The sequence below is a fragment of the Syngnathoides biaculeatus genome, chromosome 22, assembly GCF_019802595.1.
Source record: "Syngnathoides biaculeatus isolate LvHL_M chromosome 22, ASM1980259v1, whole genome shotgun sequence".
Classification (NCBI taxonomy): domain Eukaryota; kingdom Metazoa; phylum Chordata; class Actinopteri; order Syngnathiformes; family Syngnathidae; genus Syngnathoides; species Syngnathoides biaculeatus.
In genome coordinates, this window is record NC_084661.1 from 15,152,826 (window position 1) to 15,172,420 (window position 19,595).

Here is a 19,595-nt window from a genome sequence, read left to right on the forward strand (position 1 = left end):
GTCTCTTAGCGCCACGTTGCCAAAATAGCGTACGTACGACATGGCCTGTTGGGTACATTGTTCGTGCCAACCAGTGCATTGTTTAATATTCAGCAATTTTTGTTGTTGACAATAATGCACACTTTTAAACACAAGTCTTGGTGTGGGCAATCAATTTATTTTTGAACAAACGGAACAATGAGAACGCAAAAGTGAGGAAATGTCCACGTCGCGTGCGCAGTGAGTTACTTCCATAGCTTCTTGATGGACATGTTCTTCTCGCTGTCTTTCTGCATCACCTGGAGGACCGTCCAACCCAACGTTAGGGGCCCGTTTCGCAGAATTTGAGTGCATTAAAAACGGAGCAAGTAGTCGACCAACCTTGGCCACAGCCATCTCGAAGTCCTCCTGTGTGACGTGCACTCTCCTCTCTCTCAGGGCGTACATGCCCGCCTCCGTGCACACGCCCTAAACGACACGCGTGTGAAAAACCCAAAAGCGCGCGCCGGCCGGCGGTCCGAGCCCTCACCTTAACCTCTGCCCCCGAAGCGCCGGGCATCAGCTCGGCGATCTTCCTCAGGTTGATGCCGCGCGTCAGGTTCATCTTCCGGGAGTGAATCTTGAGGATGTCGAGGCGAGCCTGGCGGACGAGAGGAGAGCGAGCCGCGGCGTCGACTTCCCGTCGCGTCGGGGGGGGGCGCCTACCTCTTCGTTCGGAGGGGGGAACTCGATCTTCCTGTCGATCCTGCCCGGCCTGAGGAGAGCCGAGTCCAGGATGTCGATGCGGTTGGTGGCCATGATGACCTGCAGTCGCCCAAGATTGTTTGCATTCAGACCAGCGCGTCGCAATTCATACGTTGATAGTAGCGTGACGGACTTTTGCAGGCTTAGCTGTCGTGCGATCAGGTTAGCGGCGAGGTGCTAACTATCAGCCAGTGTGTGTGTGTGTGTGCGACGAGTACCAGAGTGTCAATAAAGCTGTGGGAGCGCACTTAGTAACGGCTGCTACGTTTTTTTTTGTTACTACCATTTGTGCAAACAAAGGACTTCAAAGTGCACCTGACACGTTGGAGCTAGCCGTGAATATGCTAACACACAGATGAAGTGAGCCACCTTGATGTTCTTGGTGGCCTCGAAGCCGTCCAGCTGGTTGAGCAGCTCCAGCATGGTCCTCTGCACCTCGCTGTCCCCGCCCGAGCCCCCTTCCAGACGGGACGAGCCGATGGAGTCGATTTCGTCCATGAAGATGATGGAGGGCGCGTGCTCGCGGGCCATGACGAACAGCTCGCGCACCATCCGAGCGCCTGGGTTGTAATTGATGTACTTCTATTATTATTATTCCAGTCACTCACGTTTGAAAAATTACAGGTGTGATTAGGGATGGAATCTCAAAACCTTAAAAATTGCTATAACTGAGTGAGTATGTAGTTGTTACCTAATACCGTAATCATAATTTATGGACACTGTGCAGACAGACAATTCTAAAGAGGTCAACCGACATTCAATTTCAACACTAAATATTCATATCATTTCAGTTCAGTTCATCATGATGTATTGTTATGATCGGGCGTAATTTACGGCGCTATCCAATGCAGTAGATGAGTTTTATCTTCCTAAAAGTTTTTGGGTTTTTTTTTTTTTTGCACGCGCGCATCCCCTCGACTGCCGCGCTCGACGTATTGGCCACACCCGAATCAAGCCGCGAGGTGGACGACAATCTAACGTGTTTTTTTTTTTTTGGGGGGGGGGGGGGGGGGGGGGCACGCCGTCACACGACCAACCAAACCTTCCTCGCGATGGCCGCACGGAGCACCCCTGGTGTAACCGAATTTCGACGTAAACGCGCTCGCAAGTACGTGAAGCGGCTCAGGACGTGCGCCTTCGTGCATTTCCTGTTTTGTTACACACGTAAATGAATGTCAAGCCTCCACAAAATAAGCGGCGTCTGCCTATTTTTTTTTTTTTTTTCCCCCCTCTACGAATTTGATCGATTCGGGCCCGTCAAACGTGAGTGACCGTTTTTCCGAGGAAAAGGCAAACGTCAGCAACGGGGGTTGACTGTATCATTTGCCTTATTTCGCGCTCACCCTCTCCGATGAACTTCTGGACCAGCTCGGAGCCCGACACCCTGATGAAGGTGCAGTCGGTGTGGTGGGCGACGGCTCTGGCCAGCAGGGTCTTCCCCGTCCCCGGAGGTCCGTACAGCAGCACGCCCTAAAACCGCGACACGGGCGTCGTCAGAGGGGGGTCGTCGTCGCCCGGTCCCACCCGCTCACCTTCGGCTGCGCGATGCCCAGGGCCTCAAAAAGTTCCGGGTGCTTGACGGGAAGCTCGATGACTTCCTTGATCTCCTTGATCTGCTTGTCCAAACCGCCGATCATCTCGTAGGTGGAGTCGGGGACCTTCTCCACCATCATGAGGGAGACCAGCGGGTCCACCTTGTTGGGGAGGATCTTGTGCAGCGTGTAGCTGTCGTTCCGCAGAGCCACGCGGCAATTTGGCGTCACCTGCGAGACCAAAGCACACTTCGTCTTTAATAAAATGGATACTTCAACTATGAATAATTGATGAAGAATTTCCTTTTGGCGACATCATTTGTGACATTGGCAATAAAGTCCCCAACATTTGTGAGAGCAGCTTGTGATGACAATTACTACACTTTAAACCAATTTCATCAGACGATAATTACAATATTTTGCTGATCGGTTTTGATGTCATAAATTACCAAACGCGTCAATGATCATCATTGATCAGCTCTGAGAAAGGCATTTACTCCACGTCGCCACATCCGTCCATCCATCCATTTTCTTTGCCGCTTATCCTCACGAGGAGTGCTGGAGCCTATCCCGGCTGTCAACGGGCAGGAGGCGAGACACGCCCTGAACTGGTCGCCAACCAATCGCAGGGCACATCGAGACAAACGGGCACACCTACGGGCAATTTAGAGTGTCCAATTAGTGTTGCATGTTTTTGGGATGTGGAAACCGGGCACGGGGAGAACATGCAAACTCCACACAGGCGGGATCCAGATTGAACCGGGGTTCTCAGAACTACGAGTACAATGAACTTTACCAGCTTTAAAAAAAAAAAAAAAAAAACTTTTTACTTTATTTATTGCTATTTCTATTTTTACATTTTTTTATGTATTTATTTATACTTTTTTTTTTTTAACTTTACCAGCTGAGCCACTGTGCCACCAGTATAGCAACATCAAAAAATCAATTTATTTATCTATGGCATAAGTATTTTTTTTTGGATAAACGCAATAATGAAATTTTATTTTCCATATGTAAACATTTACTTAAAATTGACCTTTTCTTGTTTTCAGGGTGGCTCTCCTTTAATACTAATTTGTTTTATGTTTAAGTATGTATCATAATGTGCATATAATTTGATACATGCTGTAAATGAATAATGAAAAAAAAACTGTCATGATACTTACGTCATTGATGTCAATGTTCTTATCCACATCCACCACAAATTTTCCTTCCGGATGTACCTTTAAAAAAAAAATAATAATTCATATTTGTGTGTGCAAAGTGTATTTTGGACGGTAAGTAGCGCACGTACCTTGACCAATACTTTCTTTTTGTCCATGACCCTGACCACTTCTCCCACGTAGGAGCCCTGCTCCTGAAGCAGCTGCAGCTCCTCACGGAGGAGACGCACTGGCACGCAAATATTTGGCATTAATATAACGGTTATTCAATAAATACACATGAACTAATAAAGGCCTGTCAGCCTTGCATGTACCTTTAGCATTGAGCTCATTCCTCTGTGCTTGCAGTCTTCTGAGATTCTGGCTCTTTTCGTTCACGGTCAACTGTTGGAAACAAATTAAAAAAAAAATAACTTAGAAATGCAACATTTAGAGAATTAAAAAAAAAAAAAACGATAGAAGTGAATTTAGCTTACCTGTAACTCCTCTATTTTCGATAAGTAATATTGGCGGAGACCCGAGCCACCTTTACTCTCTCCCATTTCCATCTGCAAAGTTCGTCAACATTAATAATAATAATAATGTCACATGTTGTACAATCCGAGTGCAGAGACGAAAACGCACGCAGGTGAGGCCAAAACTCAATCAGCAACGAGCAAGTAAGCTCTCGCGTACAGTCTTTATAATATAAGTCGGAACAGCGAAACAAACAACTTGGTCAAAATAATTTATTTAGTTGTGATGTAAATTACGACGGCAACAACAACAACAACAACAACCCCCCAAAAAAGCGTTTTACAGTCTTTGACGCGTCAACTTGACACATAGCTGGTTAGCTCGGCTAGTCCTAGCCTAGCCACAATGATACAGCAAACCGGGAGCTACATTGTTTTGAATAAAACAAGGCTTCAACAATAAAACACGCACGTACCACTACTTTCTTCACGTTTGGATTGACCATGATATATAAATATAAATATGGTGGAGACGGCTAAGGTCAGTTTTAAGACTATAGTTGGGAAAAGTGCCGAAAAATCCACCTTACATTGTCCGTGCTGTCGCCCTCCATCTTGGAAAGCTCGCATCCGTTGGAAAGGTGACGCATTTCCGCCGTTCCTCTTTTTCTGCGGAAATACACGCGGATGTACCCACAGCGCCGTCTACTGGTCAGAATCGGCAAAGGGTTCACTCCAAATCTATACAACCTCTTTTAAAACATCCACCCATAAATTATTATTATTATTATTATTTTACAGCGAAATGAACCTAACGGGCATGTTTTGGAATAGTAATGATAATTTTCTAATACATCAACTTATTTATTGGATTTCTATTCTTATTTTGTTCATTATAATTACAACAGTCACAGGTGTGTTCATTTGTTGACAATGTGGAAGTTATTAAAAGGTGATATAATTATATTACTACAATCAGAACCAGCCACACCAGTTTGAAACTGGAGCACCTGAGCTCTCAGACTAGTCCCGACATGCACTTTCATAGCATAACTTCAGTTCTTTGTACAGCCGCGTGCGCCAAAATGCAGTCATGTGAAATTTGCCAGCAAGTTTATTAAAAAACAAAAAGACTTCAAATGTATAAAACATAAAAAGCTTTCCTTGACGTGAAAACAGCATGCAAATATTCAACCCAAAAAACAAAAAAAAAGGAAGCAACATTTTGAAACAATTTGGCACAGTGTTGAGCATGGAATGTATAAAGAAATGTATGTATTTCGATGAAGACCCGGCTCGGGCAATCACACATTATTATAACTGTGCAACTCAAATATATGCAAATAAGTAAACAAATAAAAAAAAAAATAAAGCAATCATCCCCCGCAGAAAAGCACTACTTATATAAATGTATTACAATTCTCTAAAAATGATACCTTTATGAATATATTTTAGGAAGGGCTTCAATTTTTTTTTCTAGATATGTATGCAATGATATGGCTTTCAAAAATAGAGGTAAACAGAACATTTGGAATAGAGCACGCTGGTCATACACAGTACAATGAGCTTTTTTTTTTTTTTTTTAAACTCGCATAAGACGGCAAACAGGCTCAAAATGACAAATAATATTTCTAAATCATTTCAATTCATTTGGTCCACGATGTTTGATTCATGGATTGTCAGGATGGCTTGTAAACATTTGAACTAGGACTGATTCCTCACAAAGGCGACGCGTTGACGCTTTAAGTGAGTCTGATCCCGAGAACCTGCTCCAGTTCTTGTCGTCTCTGCTGCACCTGAAAGTGAAGCAGGATGAGGATGTAAAAAAAAAAAAAAAAAGTGGATAGAAAAAAGAATGATGATGATGATGATGTCATTCCATCTATCCATTTTCTCCGCCGCTGTTTTGCGTCTTGACGTACTTTGGAATAAATGTATCTGCCGACCGCCTCCGTCATCCATGGTGCCTGGTAGAACTCGGTCCTCCTCTCCTCTTCTGGATTTCCCGTCACGTCTGTCATCAGCTGGAAAAAAAAAAAAAAAAAAAAAGAGCAAATGAGTGGCGTAATAGTTAAAAATAATAATGAAAAAAAATGTGCTCTCAAGTCAAAATGTTCACCTTCAGATCTCTGCACTGAGATTTGAGCCAGTCCTGGATGAAATCTTGAGGATTGTTGCTGAAGCTCAACATGAAGTCTCTCTCAGTCTTCAGCTGGTTGATGTACTCGATGGTCTCGTGAATCTGCGAAGGCACGTTCAACAAACGCGCGTTTTCTGCCGTTTCTCGACTGTTGGCCAAAAAAAAAAAAAAAAAAAAAAAAAAAAAAACCAAAAACACACAACGACCTTCGTCTCCAGCGCGGCGATCTCCTGCTGGTTGGTGGTGGACGACAAGAAGCTGCTCATTTGGGTCTTGAGCGGGTCGTCCACCTCCACGTCGATGTCGTAGCACGCCGTCTTCTTCTGGTCGTTGGGGTCCACGCTGCTCAAAAAGACAAAAAGATGAATTTGCAATTACCGTAATTTCCGGCCTACTAGCTGCGACTTTTTCCACACGCTTTCAACCCTGCGGTTTATGCGGTGATGCGGCTAATTTGCGCCTTTTTTTTTTTCTAACGGCCGTAAGGGGGCACTCGAGCAGAAAAGGTAAGAGTTAGACCAGTGGAATATATTTGCCGAGGAAGTGACTTTTACTGGCCATGTTAGCGCTGTGCTAGCGTGTTGCTGCTGCCGTGTTACTGGGATGTCTCAGTGATTTATACCAGTAAGTTTTTTTGTTTTGTTTTTTTTAAGCGGCCCTGTCAGCGCTATGCTAGCGTTAGCGCCGCGCTAGCGTTAACTTTTTCTGTGTATCGTCTTTCTTTGTAAATATCTCGTGTGTGGGCATTTGCGGCTTTTATACAGCTGCGGCGTAAGTGTGTACCAAATGTTATTTCCTGTACGAATGTACTGGGTGAGGCTTATAACCAGGTGCGCTCTGTAGGCCGGGAGTTACGATACTTATGGATGCCACAGGATGGCGCCAAAGCACTTGAATGCAGAGGATCATCAAGCACCAACACAGGGTGTCTTGCGTGGACACGATCCCGTGAGATCGCACACGGGCAAACAAATAGGCACTAGCACTTTACATAAAAGTTACACAAAACTCGGGATTTCACTTTTGACCAAAACAGAGCAGCGCATCCAACATGCAGGCAAGACAACAAAGTTCCACCAGATTGCGCCAATGCAATACAAAACACTGCACAAAAAAACGCAAAGAGGGATTTGTTGCAATAAATTCATCCATCCATCCATTTTCTTTGACGCTTATCCTCACGAGGGTCGTGGGGAGTGCTGGAGCCTATCCCAGCTGTCAACGGGCAGGAGGCGGGGCACACCTTGAACTGGTCGCCAGCCAATCGCAGGGCACATCAAGACAAACAGCCGCACTCACAATCACACCTAGGGGCAATTTAGAGTGTTGCAAAATTGCAAAAGAAAATGAGTGAAAATGCAAATTTTCAACTATCAAAGAGCAAATATGTAGAGATTAACCACAATGCCCACCCCTCCCCCTGTCAAAAGGTTTACAATGACTGACAAATGCTGACAGATTGCGCCTAAGCACTACTTTCCCATATTTAAATGAAATTCCTCCCCTCACTTAAACACGGTCCTTGAGAGTAAGATACACCCCCACCAAAAACAAAATAAAAAAAATTCAAAAACATTGAAAAACAAAAAGGGCTTCAGAGTTGTGCCAACGGAGAGCAATAAATCGGAATCGCTCGAATGCAGTGGCGTAAATCCATCGACGAAAAACATACCTGATCATGTGATTGATCACGATGGGGTCGGGGTGCTGGAGCAGCCCGGCCAGTTTCATGGGAATCTCGGAGAACCTCATGCGACTGCAGCAGAATATCTATTCGGTATTTGGGTGAAAAGCACAGCACGTGCATTTAAAAAAGTGCTGCGGCGGCAGCGCGAGCGGCGGCCGTGCCGTCTATTCTTATCCGACCTTCCTGAAATAGTGATTGCAGTTGATGTACTCCTTCTCGTGGCTGTCCTGCAGCTTGTTGTTCTTGATGTAGAGCCAAAGCGCCTGCATGATGCTGGCCCGCGTCTGCGTGTGCACGCCCAGCAGCCGGGCCAGTCGCAGATCCAGTTTGTACTGAGGAGGCTGAATTCGGGGAAGAAAAACAACAACAACAACATTCAAAACGGCAATTGAACACGTTAAGTTTGAAAGGGGGACGGCGCGGAAGAGCGCGCGCACCTGGTGGTCCAGCATGAGCAGGAGGGTGCATTTGACGTTGACGTCGCCGGGCCTTTTCACCTGGAAACCGTCCGTCTCCTGGGTGGTGGGCATTCGGTGCCACTGACGCGCAAGGATGAGAAATCACTTGAAATCTTATGCGACATACACAAAACATGATGACGGCGAGATGTAATGGACTGACGAGCTGAGAGCATTAATAACGTTTTTTATATGCAAACTATTAACCCTATTAAATCCCATATATATATATATATTAGCGATTTTATAGGTACTTTTATTCTGTCAATTTGCATGAAATTGATTGCAGAGAGTAATGATGTAGTATTTTCACGCCACCAGCAGAGGTGCTGTTGATTGGTTCTTCATTACTTTGCGGCCAGAAGAAGAATAACATGCCATAACGTAACATTTCATCTTTTATTGTCGATTGCTGGGAAACCCGCTGATCTAAAAAAAAAAAAAAAAGACTGGAAAGACCACCAAGACTGAAGTCGCCATCCGGCATCTTGATACTCCCAAAACGAGTATGCCAACCTGTGCCAGTTTCGTGGCTGTGAGAAAACATTCCACAGGTAAGTTAGAAAGATTTACTTTGACACTGTTAAAGTTTGTTTGTAAAGTTGTTTTTTTTTTTAACTTTCTGATGAGCTTAATTCACTTGAACAAAGTTTTGCTTACGGTAGTTGTCGTTCACTCTGCTTCACCTTTTGTAGGCCAACGATTTTTTGCGAAAAAGCCATGTAAATATTTATTTATTTATTCATTTATTTTATTTTCCTAAACTTCAACAGTGGATAAGCAAGAAAACACATTTTCTGTGAAATTTTTGAGTATCAAGATGGGGGTGAATTGGCTTCAACCAATCTACACACTGCGCGATGTGAATGTTCTATCCAGTCTTTTTTTTTTTTTTTTTTTTAAGATCAGTGGGGAAACCGGTCATGTATTTTTTTTTAATTAATATTTGTCCAAGGGTCTCATAGCAAAATGGAAAAAAAAAAGTTCACTTTTGAACACAATCGCAAAAATATGTCCATATAGTCATGGTGAATTGTAGAGTTGAACCGCACACCTGAGCCAATTATGGTATTAGGCTAACGAGCTGTGAAAATTGCACTTTCCTTTTTATCTTCTGCCATTTCACAATCATTAAAACAATCATTTTAGTGATCCTTTGTTTCCATCCCAATTTTAATTTCCGGGTTATTTGAGGTAAAGTACCGGGTTCAAATCAAAGTAGGACAGGGGCCATTTGGACAAGGGGCCGCTTTAACCTTGACGTGTCGCAATCAAATGTTTTTGGACCCGAGCGCGTCGGGCCACGATCCAGATCCGAGACCTCTGAGCACTGACCCTGAACCATGTCAAACAAAAACGCCCGTTCCCAAAAAAAAAAAAAAAAAAAGCTCAGCGCTTCCACGTGAATTCCGTTTTCTGGCGCGTTCCCCGCGTCGAAATTGGAAGCGGAACGCTCGGCGGCTGAAGTCAAACCTCCACCAAGTGGTTGTCGGGCCCGTACAGCTCCTTATCCAGCTCGATCACCAGGCTCTTAAAGAAAGACGAGAACTTCCTCTTCTGCTTGCCAGGCTGGGAACGCAGAGTGTGAAAGGCAACATTAAAAAAAAAAAATCACACACACACACATGCAACAAAGAGGCTCCAGTGCAAAAAGTCAAATTGAATCAAGATTAAAACAGAATATGTCTGCCAGGTTTTTTTTTTTTTTCTTGCCAGGAAGAACATTTCCATTGTTTCAAGCACTTCACAACCTTATTTTGAAAGCTAGTGAAACTTGTTATGGAGATTCGATTACTGGTTAATAGCAATATCTGGTTGAAATATATATATTTTTTAAAATCATAATTTCATTCATGTAAGCCAGTAATTCTCAGAATGTAGTATTAGAGCCAATAATTACTGAATTAATAAAATGTTAAACTGCAAACAATTACAGTAGCTTGTTATTTTTATTTAATAGAGTAGATTTAAGTACACTACATTTTTATTTACATAAACTCTTATGTGCAATACATTTTCAATGCATGAATCAAATTAAGCCTATTTGTCAATATCCACACAGTGTTAATATTCAAACTGTGCGTACTGTTACATTGGCTTAAACTTTTCTTACCTTTTAAGTACAAAAGATTAGCTTTTTTTTTTTTTTGTCAGTTTGAGGTACCGTAATGTCCAGCCTACAAGCCACAACGTTTTCACACGCTTTCAATCCTGCGGTTCATGCGGTGATGTGGCGCCAGCGTTAGCGCGGAGCTAGCGTTAGCGCACCCGGTTATAAGCCTCGGTACACAGACAGTTGAACGTGTTAGCGTTACCGTACCTGGTTATATGCCTCGGTATGCAGAAAGAGTTTAACACGATATCGCTTGCGTATCTGGTTATAAGCCTCAGTACACAGAAAGAATTTAATGCACTAGCATTAGCGTACCTGGTTATAAACCTCGGTACACAGAAAGAGTTCTAGCGTTTTCTGTGTACCGAGGTTTATAACCAGCTGCGCTCTGTAGGCCGGGAATTACGGTATGTTTTTTACGTCTTATGCGCAATTCATTATGATCACATCACGATACAAACTATTTATTTTCCTCTGCGTAAGCATATTGTTTATGTAACAAATCCATTCAAGTCCTCATCGTGACACTTGGAAGATGACTTCAAGTAGTCAAGTCCTCAATTCCCGAGTTTCTTTTCTAGCTTGGTTTTTCGCAACGTTGTCTCCCGGTTTCAGCCGCATTGTTGAGCGCTGACCAAATTGGGGGTGGTGAAGCATAAAAAAAAACATGTAGACAAACAGAGAGAGAAGATGTGGGGGGGGGGGGGAGCTGCAAGGAGGCCCGCACCCTCCCCAGCAGGCCTTGTGGAAGCAGATTTGCACAACATGACCTCTCTCACTTCTCGTCTGCGGGCGCATGCCTGAACACCCCCCACCCCACCCCTTTCTCGTGGCCCCAGATGACACCGCCAGCGCTGCTGGAATTGATGGAGGGAGGAGAGGCATGTCAGCCCCGTGGTATGTAACGGCCCTGCGGTTTCCAATTCCCGCCCTCCAAAACCGGCGCGGAGGGCCCGCGTGCGTCGGCAGTTCGGGGGGGGAAGGCGGGGGCGCGGCAAACGCACATCTGGACGCCGCGCCCGCTACGGCCGGCCGGTCGGCTCGGACCAAACCGAGAACGATTCCGGGATTCGCTTACTTCTTCCAGAAGCTTCCCCTCTACTCGGAGTTCCCAGGAGGACACCTTGTCGGCCTCGTTGCCGTCGGGCTTGCACGGGGTGTACGTGTTGGAAATGTAAATCCTCAGCTTGCGCTTTTGCTGCGTCGTTGAAAAGGAAACAAAACAAAGCGGAGCTTTTAGACCATCTGGCGCCCGCTCAATCAAGAGTGAAGGTTGAAAAATCATAAGCAGATTTTGTTGTTGTCCCCCCCCCCCTCTCCCAAAAAAAAAAAAAAAATCATCATGAGTTACTATTCCAGGACGATCTCATCTGTGTAATCCAATTTTGCTTGAAAGTACGCTCACGGATAACAGCATTAGTTACATTTCGAGGAAAGAAAAAAAACTCTGTTGAGAGCTGTTTCTAATTATGTTTTCATAGCTAATAAATACAGTAAATAAGCAAACCAAAATGAAACAAGTTTTGTCGACACGTCTCACGGGATCCACAGTAAAACACAAAAACATCATGTAAAGAAATAAAAATACGGAATGGTGGTGTACCCCAGGGAAGCGACTTAGGGCCTTTGTTTTTCTGTATGTTTCAATCGGCATTTCTTGTTAGACAACCGGGAAAATTAAAAACAGATTCCGATATTATTTCATACAAAGCAGTGAGGGATGGGCAATTGGCATCATTTCCTTGGTAAACTATTTTTAAAACTAATTTTAGATGGCAGATAATAACAGAAAAGTATTTCTCTCTCTTAGACTATAAGTACTGTAATTAAGTGGTCTATTGAATATGAGTAATGCGTTGGAATACTGCAATAAATGTGAATTCATGTACCATAATGGGCTTCTTTATCGCCTCCTGTATCTCCATGCGCTTACGGGCGATGGTCTGATCCAGTTTCCTCTCAAAAGCCAGGAGGTCCATGTAGGCCTGAGACTCTGGGACCAGGTCACGGATCTACGGAGTCAACAAATTAGGACGGGGCTTTATGAAAAATCCTATTGATAATTCCCCAACGTCAGTCCGGGTAAAAAAAGGGGTTTCAAAAGTTTCTCACTCTCTGTGGTAGAACTTTGTCGGCCATCTTGCGTCTTTTAGCCCTAAAAGAGGAAAAAAAAAAAAAAAAACATTGTTGACATCAACCGCCCCCTTCAATGCAATAAAACGTGGAAATTTCCAGTGACTCATTCATCACACAATTGTTAAAAGAAACATCACGCTGATGTGTTTGGAAATGATTTGCGCCTCAACACACAGTTCCGCCTCATTATGGATCTTTTGAAGCCCTCTCGGAAGAATCCGGCGCGTTCCTTGAGGCGCGCTCATTGTTCTCCGGGAAGCGCCGGGCAGGCCCATGAAAGGGCTTCATTGTGGATGAGACTCCAAAACGCGATCTCACCTCAAGACCCGCCACAGCTGTGAGCGTCGCATCAAAGGGCAGTTTGAAGTCGCAAATAGCCGCCAGTGGCTCGTCACGGGACGACGCCACTGGCGCGAGCCTCGAGTCCACGCCGTCGCAGATGTGTTCGGCACTCGACAGACGGACTGGGGGGGGAAATCACGCTCTAGAAATTAAACTTGTTGTTCCGCTAAATAGGCTAAGCTGAAACATGTTATCGGGATGATAGTGCCAGCCTGGTGGAATCCAAATACAAAATGGCGGCGTGCCACAGGGCAGTGATTTAGGTCCGTAGAGTTTGTCCTTTTTTCATGAGAGATGGGAATCTGTCTAAATTTCCGTGATAGACTGTGTCAAAAATGAACACTCATTTGATAAAAAACAAATTGTTGGTTTTTTTTTTGTTTTTTTTAAAAATCACTTTATACTTGTAGTCACACTGATTAGCAGCGCTACTATTCTGAGCTCTTCTTGTTGTCACGCTAGATATTCAAATGTTAGGCTTTCCTTACACTTCCTCCCATTAGATGAGTGATTGCGCCACTTTTTATAGTGACGACAACTTTATCAGTATCAAGCAATACCAAAGTCTGCGTTGCCCAATCTGATGTACGAACCGCTAGCAATTCTTTCATCACACACACTCTCACTTCTCCACTCTTTACCCTCGCCGGTGGCCTCCAAGCGCCTCTTGCTGCTGCTGCTGCTGCTGCTGGTGATGAAATAAGCGCTTTCGCGAATTGTCCGCGGCGGCAGGAGGCCGCATGCCGGGCCGCGCGGGCACGCCGCTGCCGCAGTAGGAAGGACCGGGGAGCTGACCCCCCATTGAGCCCAGGGGGCCCGAGACTCTGCCGAGCGGCATCCCTGGACGCTGGATAAGCAGGGGAGAAACGAAATGTGTTTTAGAAGCATGATTTCCATGAGTACAACGATTAATTTCACATCTTACTGGGTGCAATGGCGCATCGGCAGCGGTGGGATGTAAACAAGAACAAATTAAACACAAATATATTGACTGTACGTGCGGACTTTGTATCGGTCCGTCGTGGTAAAGAGGGAGCTAAGTCGAAAAGCTCTCACTTTACCAGTCGTTCTACGTTCCTACCCGCTGTGGGTCGTGACCGAAAGAACAAGATCCCGCATACGAGCGGAGAAGCTCGGTCATCCGGGAGGGGCTCAGTGTCGAGCCGCTGCTCCTCCGCATTTAGAGGAGCCAGATTCGGATGCCTCGCGGACGCCTCCTTGGTGAGGCATTCTGGGCACGTCCCTCCGGAAAGAGACCACGAGGACGACCCAGGACACGCGGGAGAGACTACGTCTCTCGGCTGGCTTGGGAACGCCTCGGGATCCCCTCCGGAAGAGCTGGAAGAAGTGGCCGGGGAAAGGGAAGTCCGGGTATCCCTGCCGAAGCTACTTCCCCCGCGACCCGACCCGGAAAAGCCGTAGATAATGGATGGATGGAGGGATTGACTGTACAGTAGGTTTTTAAAAAGGTATCTGTAATCTACTTGAGGGACTTATTTTTATTATACTTGCATTCCCTCCATTTTAAAAATGATATCGTTCAGGACTATGTGAACTTGTAGACGAAGGGAACAGCGACAATGACATTATTATGAGCACATGGTATACCTTATCTTTGAGAAACGGATTTCATATTTTTGGAAGCGTTCCGTGACTGACGAGGACCCCCAACGGCCTCGGTGAAGTCGACCCCATGTGGGCTCCAACTGAGCACGTGACGCCAACTGACAGATGGTTTTGCTGATTGACTTTTAATATGAGGGAAACTCATAAGGCTTTTTTAAAAATGTTGGAAGTATTTTTGTTAAAGTTGCCTCGTGACTTGTAATAGTTACTCTCCAATGCGGAAACGGAGAGACATTCGCTGGGTTTATAAATACAAGATAGTCATTGAAGCTCAAATTAGGAAGACAGCCATGACAGTAACACTTGCTCCGTAGACTTTGGGAGAGAATATACGCGTTTATTCGACGCGGGGGACCGACCTGGGGGTACTGCGGCGCGGTGCTCACGGAGCGCGGGTAGCTCGTCGCGGCCGGCGGGATCCCGGGCATCCTCAAGGCGGCGGCGAGCCCGACGTTCATGGGGCTCACGGTCGGACCCGCGAAGTTCCCTCTCGTCGCCATCTCAACTGTCAGTGCCGAGGTTAACAGTGAGGCGTGTTCGTTACAAGTTCGAAACTTTCTTCTTCTTCTTCTTGACGTTAACTTGACTCAGTTTGACAGCGCCGAGTGTCAACAAAGGAGGGAAAGGAAGAAGAAAAAAAAAAACAACTTAGCTCGACCCCGGTCGTGTGAAGTTCGGGGGCTTTGTTCGAAACTTCTTGTCAGGAAACAGAACTGTGGCGGCTGCTGGTCGGAGTATAAACATTTTCAGCCAGCGAAGAGCGGCCGAACTTGTGACATTAAAAAGTTCGAGTGAGGGCACTGTTTTGAAGTCGAGAGTTAGCATGTACAATGCTGCCTTCAAAACGCTCTGTAAATTCCAAAAGCTCACGTGGCTTGCTGTCATTTCTCCATACACGCCTTTCCTCTTTATCCTTATTACATGTTTTCAACGTTTGCAGTAAAACAAAAGCCACTAAATTCAATTCGAATTAATCCCCTGACTCTTAGCGACGGATACATTGCCAAGTAAATGACAAGTTTTGAAAAGTACAAGTTTTAGAAAACAACGCTTGGAAGCACCATGTTCTTCAGGAAGCCCATCGTAAATTTAAGTTTTTTTTTTTTAAAGTTTATCATTTGTCTTCTTTCTGGTAACCTATCCTGGGAATATCATCAAAATTAGCCAAACCATATATATATTTTTTTTTTGTATTTTTTTTTTGCAGTGTACTATGTTAACAATTATGACTGGTATTACAGGTTTCGTCATCCGACTATTTCAGCTCGACAGCACCCCCTGGTGGTCATCAGCATGTAAGCAGTAACAACATACTGTACGTTTCCATCCATCCATTTTCTTTGAGGCGTATCCTCACGAGGGTCGCGGGGAGTGCTGGAGCCTATCCCAGCAGTCAACGCGCAGGAGGCGGGCTAGACCCCAAACTGGTCGCCAGCCAATGCCAGGGCACGTGGAGACAAACGACCAATCGCGCTAACAATCACACCTCGGGGCAATTTAGAGTGTCCAATTGCACGTTTTGGGGATGTGGGAGGAAACTGGAATGCCTGGAGAATACCCACACAGGCACGGGGAGAACATGCAAACTCCACACATGCGGGTCTGGGAACGAACCCGGTCCTCAGAACTGTAAGGCCAACGCTTTACGAACTGATCCACCGTGCCGCCAACCAAGTACTGTACATTTTGAGCCCAAAAATACAAGTAACAAAACATTTATTACGCTAGACAGACGAAAGATACCAAGCCATGATAGCAGCAGTTCCATTATTGCAATATTTACACCATCACATCACACTGAGGATTTGTGTAACCCTTTTACACTGTAAACACATGATACACCCCCCCCAAAAAAAATGTAAAAAATGAAACATCTGCTTTCCGCAGCAATTGCTTGTACATTTATATGTTGAGTCGACGGCGAGTTTGAAAACGGAAGAAAAAAAACATTTCTTGTGATTCTCTGAAACACAAAAACATGACTCTTAATCTTACAAAAAAAAAAAATGTAAAACTGCGCTCACCGAGTAGTTCGACGCTCGCAGTGTCAAATATTTCATCGTTATTGTGAGGGATTCCAGCAAAAGAGAGGACTTGAAAGCCATTGTCCGTGTGATGCTTTTGGAAATTAAAAAAAACAAACAAAAGTGTCAAGTATAAAGTGGGAGGTCTGAAGTCGTCACCGGACAAGCTAACTATCGCTAACTTTTCGCCCGGAATAATAAAGTAATGCCAGTCACTCTGCGCGTCGTCATTGGGGGAACGCTTCGTCTTTCATCAGCATGCGAGGGCTTTCCTGGTTCTCCATGCGACGTCGAGGACCCATCATGCCTGCTGGGAGGGAGGAAAAAAGAAAAAAATTCTAATAATCGATAAACACACAGTGGGTCACGTTTCTAGATGCTAAAACGTAGATTTTGTCAAGGTGCAAGGAATAGTTTGCAGTTCAAAATCGCAGTTAGCATAAAAACTCTATGCGACTGCTAGAAAGTAAAAAAAATAAAGCATATGAGAACATCCATCCATTTTCTTTGCTGCTCATCCTCACAAGGCTCGCGGGGAGTGCTGGAGCCTATCCCAGCTGTCAACGGGCAGGAGGCGGGGTACACCCTGAACTGGTTGCCAGCCAAACGCAGGGCACATAGGGACAAATCACACCTACGGGTAATTTAGAGTGTCCAATTAATGTTGCATGTTTTGGGATGTGGGAAGAAATCGGAGAGCCCAGAGGAAACCCACACAGGCACGGGGAGAAAATGCTCACTCCACACAGGTGGGTCCGGGATCGTACCCGGGACCTCAGAACTGTGAGGCCAAAGCTTTACCAGCTGAGCCCACTGTGCCGTTCATACTAGAACAGCTCAATTTTATTTAGGGCTTGTGTGCTAACTGCAATATTTTATTGTCATCAGTCAATTCTGAACTCAACAGGTGTGCACACTTGTGCAACGTGATCGCACTTGTTTATTTTTACTTGTCCTCGAAGGGGAAAAAATGAAATCTATACTTCTGTGACAGTCTGAGTAAAAAAAAATAAAATACAATAAAAAGTTGGACATTCTGCTGCATCTCATGTCAAAAACTGTTTTCAACTTACTGCTCTTGTGCTTGAAGGATTTGGATCTTCGTGGCGAATTAGGATTCTGAAGGGGGGGGGGTGACCCAAAAAACATCAATATTTTGAATCTGAATACTAAAGGTGCACAGTAGACACAATTCTATTTGATGCACAATTAAGGTCATGCTCATATTAACAGAAAAAAAAGAAAAATCATGGACTGAAATCTTTTGATCATCAATGTGAGCTTGACAAAATATAGATTGGTGATGTAAAAAAAAAAAAAAAAATTCACGTACCTTATCAGATTTTCGTTTCTTGGCTGTAAGAAGGAGGGGGGAATAAAAGAAGATTTATTTGATGAATGAATACAGTGCGGAAAAGAAATGGGCGAGGGGGGGGCACCTTTCTTTTCCGCGCCGTACGACCAATCGTTGTCGTTGACGTCGTCGTTGTCTTCCTGGTCGCTCTCGGATTTGTTGTTGGTGTTGTTACCCGTGACGATTCTGGACAAACGACAAACGGCGCGGGGGGGGGATGACCTTTCCGAAAACCTCCCCCGTCGCCGGGGGCTCACCTGCGGTTGGCGATGCGGCTGCTGTTGCGTCCCATGCCGAGGCACTTCTCCAAGTGCGGGGCGAAGCGCGACGCGGCGATGCTCCGGCTGCAGTTGGGACAGACGCACTCTTTGTTCTTCCACTGGTTGTACACCTGGCCGAACACGTCCAGGCCCGGCTGGTCCACGATTTCTTCACATTCGGACACAAGAGCGGAGAGCGGTCAGCGAATGTGGGCCCGGGGGAAAAGTTCTCACCGGACACCGCGAAAGTTGAACAGCAGCAGCCGGACTCTTCTTGATTGTTTCAGGACAGCCATTTTTTCACCGCTTATCCTCACGAGGAGCGCTGGTTCCTATCCCAGCTGTCAACAGGCAGGAGGCGGGGTGCACCCTGAACTGGTTGCCAGTCAGTCGCAGGGCACACGGAGACAGACAAGCAATCGGACCGACAATCACACCTAGGGGCAATTTAGACCGTCCGAATAATGTTGCATGTTTTTGGGATGTCGGAGGAAACCAGAGTGGCGACCTGGACATGCAAAATCCACACAGGCAAGTCCGGGATCGAACCCGGGACCTCAGAACCACTTCACCAGCTGATCCACTGTCCCACCCTGTTTAGAATCATCCATCCATTTTCTTTTGTCGCCTATCCCTTCTGTCAACGGGCAGGAGGCTGGGTACGCCTTGAACTGGTCGCCAGCCAATCGCAGGGCACATGGAGACAGACAACCAATCGGACCGACAATCACACCTAGGGGCAATTTAGACCGTCCAAATAATGTTGCATGTTTTTGGGATGTGGGAGGAAACCGGAGTGCCCACCCGGAGAAAACCCACCCAGGCACGGGGAGAACACGCAAACGCCACACAGGCAAGTCCGGGTTCGAACCCAGACCCTCAGAACTGTGATGCCAACAACGCATTACCATCTGATCCACCGTTCCACCTTGTTTAGAATCATCCATCCATCCATTTTCTTTTCCGCTTATCCTCACAAGGGTCGCGGGGAGTGCCGGAGCCTATCCCAGCTGTCAACGGGCAAGAGGCGGGCTACACACTGAACTGGTCGCCAGCCAATCGCAGGGCTGTATCCCATCGATTAATCGGAAAAAAATGAAGCAAATTAGCAATTCCGATCAACACCAAGAGAATAGCACACAATAAAGATTCTTTCGACACCCAAGAAGAGTCCGGCCGTGGACGTTGAACTCGCGCGGATTCCAGGACGAGCGAGAATCTCCGCGGGCGTTCGGACCGAAGTCCCGCAAGCTTTCTTGGTCCGTGTCGTCCAGGAAGAAGTAGCCCTGCTTGACGGCCCGGTGCACCTCGAAGCAGAGGCCCAGGCACGCATCCTCCACCAGGTCAGACAGGACGTCCTGCGCCAGGCCCTGCAAGCGGAGGAAAAACCGAAGCGTGACCGTCAGACTCTTAAGCAGACGTTTTTATTTTTTTGCTGAACCTCCAGCTTGCTGTTGTCCAGGCCGGACATGGAAAGCGCCTCCATTTTCATTTGCCAGAAGTCCCTGATGAGCAGTGGCTGCTGTGGTCATGCTGCAGCTCAGCGAGCCTCGGCCACACACACACACACAAAAAAAAAGGG

General features: G+C 45.8%; 3 protein-coding genes across 6 annotated transcripts; all 3 read right to left on the minus strand.

The window, feature by feature from the left end:
* Window positions 1-135: 135 nt before the first annotated feature.
* Window positions 136-4,548, minus strand: psmc5 (proteasome 26S subunit, ATPase 5). Of its 2 annotated transcripts, none has more exons than XM_061809440.1 (12): window positions 4,464-4,548; window positions 3,895-3,966; window positions 3,733-3,802; window positions 3,550-3,647; window positions 3,422-3,478; window positions 2,256-2,486; window positions 2,067-2,193; window positions 1,093-1,283; window positions 685-783; window positions 509-619; window positions 361-447; window positions 136-278 (listed from the first exon to the last, which is right to left on the minus strand). In XM_061809440.1, the coding sequence occupies exons 1-12, from the start codon at window positions 4,521-4,523 to the stop codon at window positions 225-227; spliced, it is 1,257 nt and encodes a 418-aa protein (XP_061665424.1). In that variant the 5' UTR covers window positions 4,524-4,548; the 3' UTR covers window positions 136-224. The 2 variants fall into 2 exon arrangements, with proteins under 2 accessions (XP_061665424.1, XP_061665425.1); XM_061809441.1 differs by having other exon boundaries at window positions 4,350-4,488.
* Window positions 4,549-5,071: 523 nt separating this feature from the next.
* Window positions 5,072-15,369, minus strand: smarcd2 (SWI/SNF related, matrix associated, actin dependent regulator of chromatin, subfamily d, member 2). 2 transcript variants are annotated; one of them, XM_061810486.1, is made up of 13 exons: window positions 14,735-15,311; window positions 13,391-13,596; window positions 12,384-12,426; window positions 12,161-12,283; window positions 11,350-11,469; window positions 9,632-9,727; window positions 8,138-8,239; window positions 7,880-8,041; window positions 7,686-7,783; window positions 6,220-6,355; window positions 5,993-6,115; window positions 5,796-5,897; window positions 5,072-5,669 (listed from the first exon to the last, which is right to left on the minus strand). In XM_061810486.1, the coding sequence occupies exons 1-13, from the start codon at window positions 14,873-14,875 to the stop codon at window positions 5,616-5,618; spliced, it is 1,506 nt and encodes a 501-aa protein (XP_061666470.1). In that variant the 5' UTR covers window positions 14,876-15,311; the 3' UTR covers window positions 5,072-5,615. The 2 variants fall into 2 exon arrangements, with proteins under 2 accessions (XP_061666470.1, XP_061666469.1); XM_061810485.1 differs by having other exon boundaries at window positions 7,880-8,239; window positions 14,735-15,369.
* Window positions 15,370-16,074: 705 nt separating this feature from the next.
* atxn7l3b (ataxin 7 like 3b) lies at window positions 16,075-19,594 on the minus strand. Of its 2 annotated transcripts, XM_061810487.1 has the most exons (7): window positions 19,455-19,594; window positions 19,251-19,383; window positions 18,011-18,182; window positions 17,839-17,939; window positions 17,733-17,755; window positions 17,473-17,518; window positions 16,075-16,709 (listed from the first exon to the last, which is right to left on the minus strand). In XM_061810487.1, the coding sequence occupies exons 1-7, from the start codon at window positions 19,503-19,505 to the stop codon at window positions 16,627-16,629; spliced, it is 609 nt and encodes a 202-aa protein (XP_061666471.1). In that variant the 5' UTR covers window positions 19,506-19,594; the 3' UTR covers window positions 16,075-16,626. The 2 variants fall into 2 exon arrangements, with proteins under 2 accessions (XP_061666471.1, XP_061666472.1); XM_061810488.1 differs by lacking the exon at window positions 17,473-17,518.
* Window position 19,595: the final 1 nt, after the last annotated feature.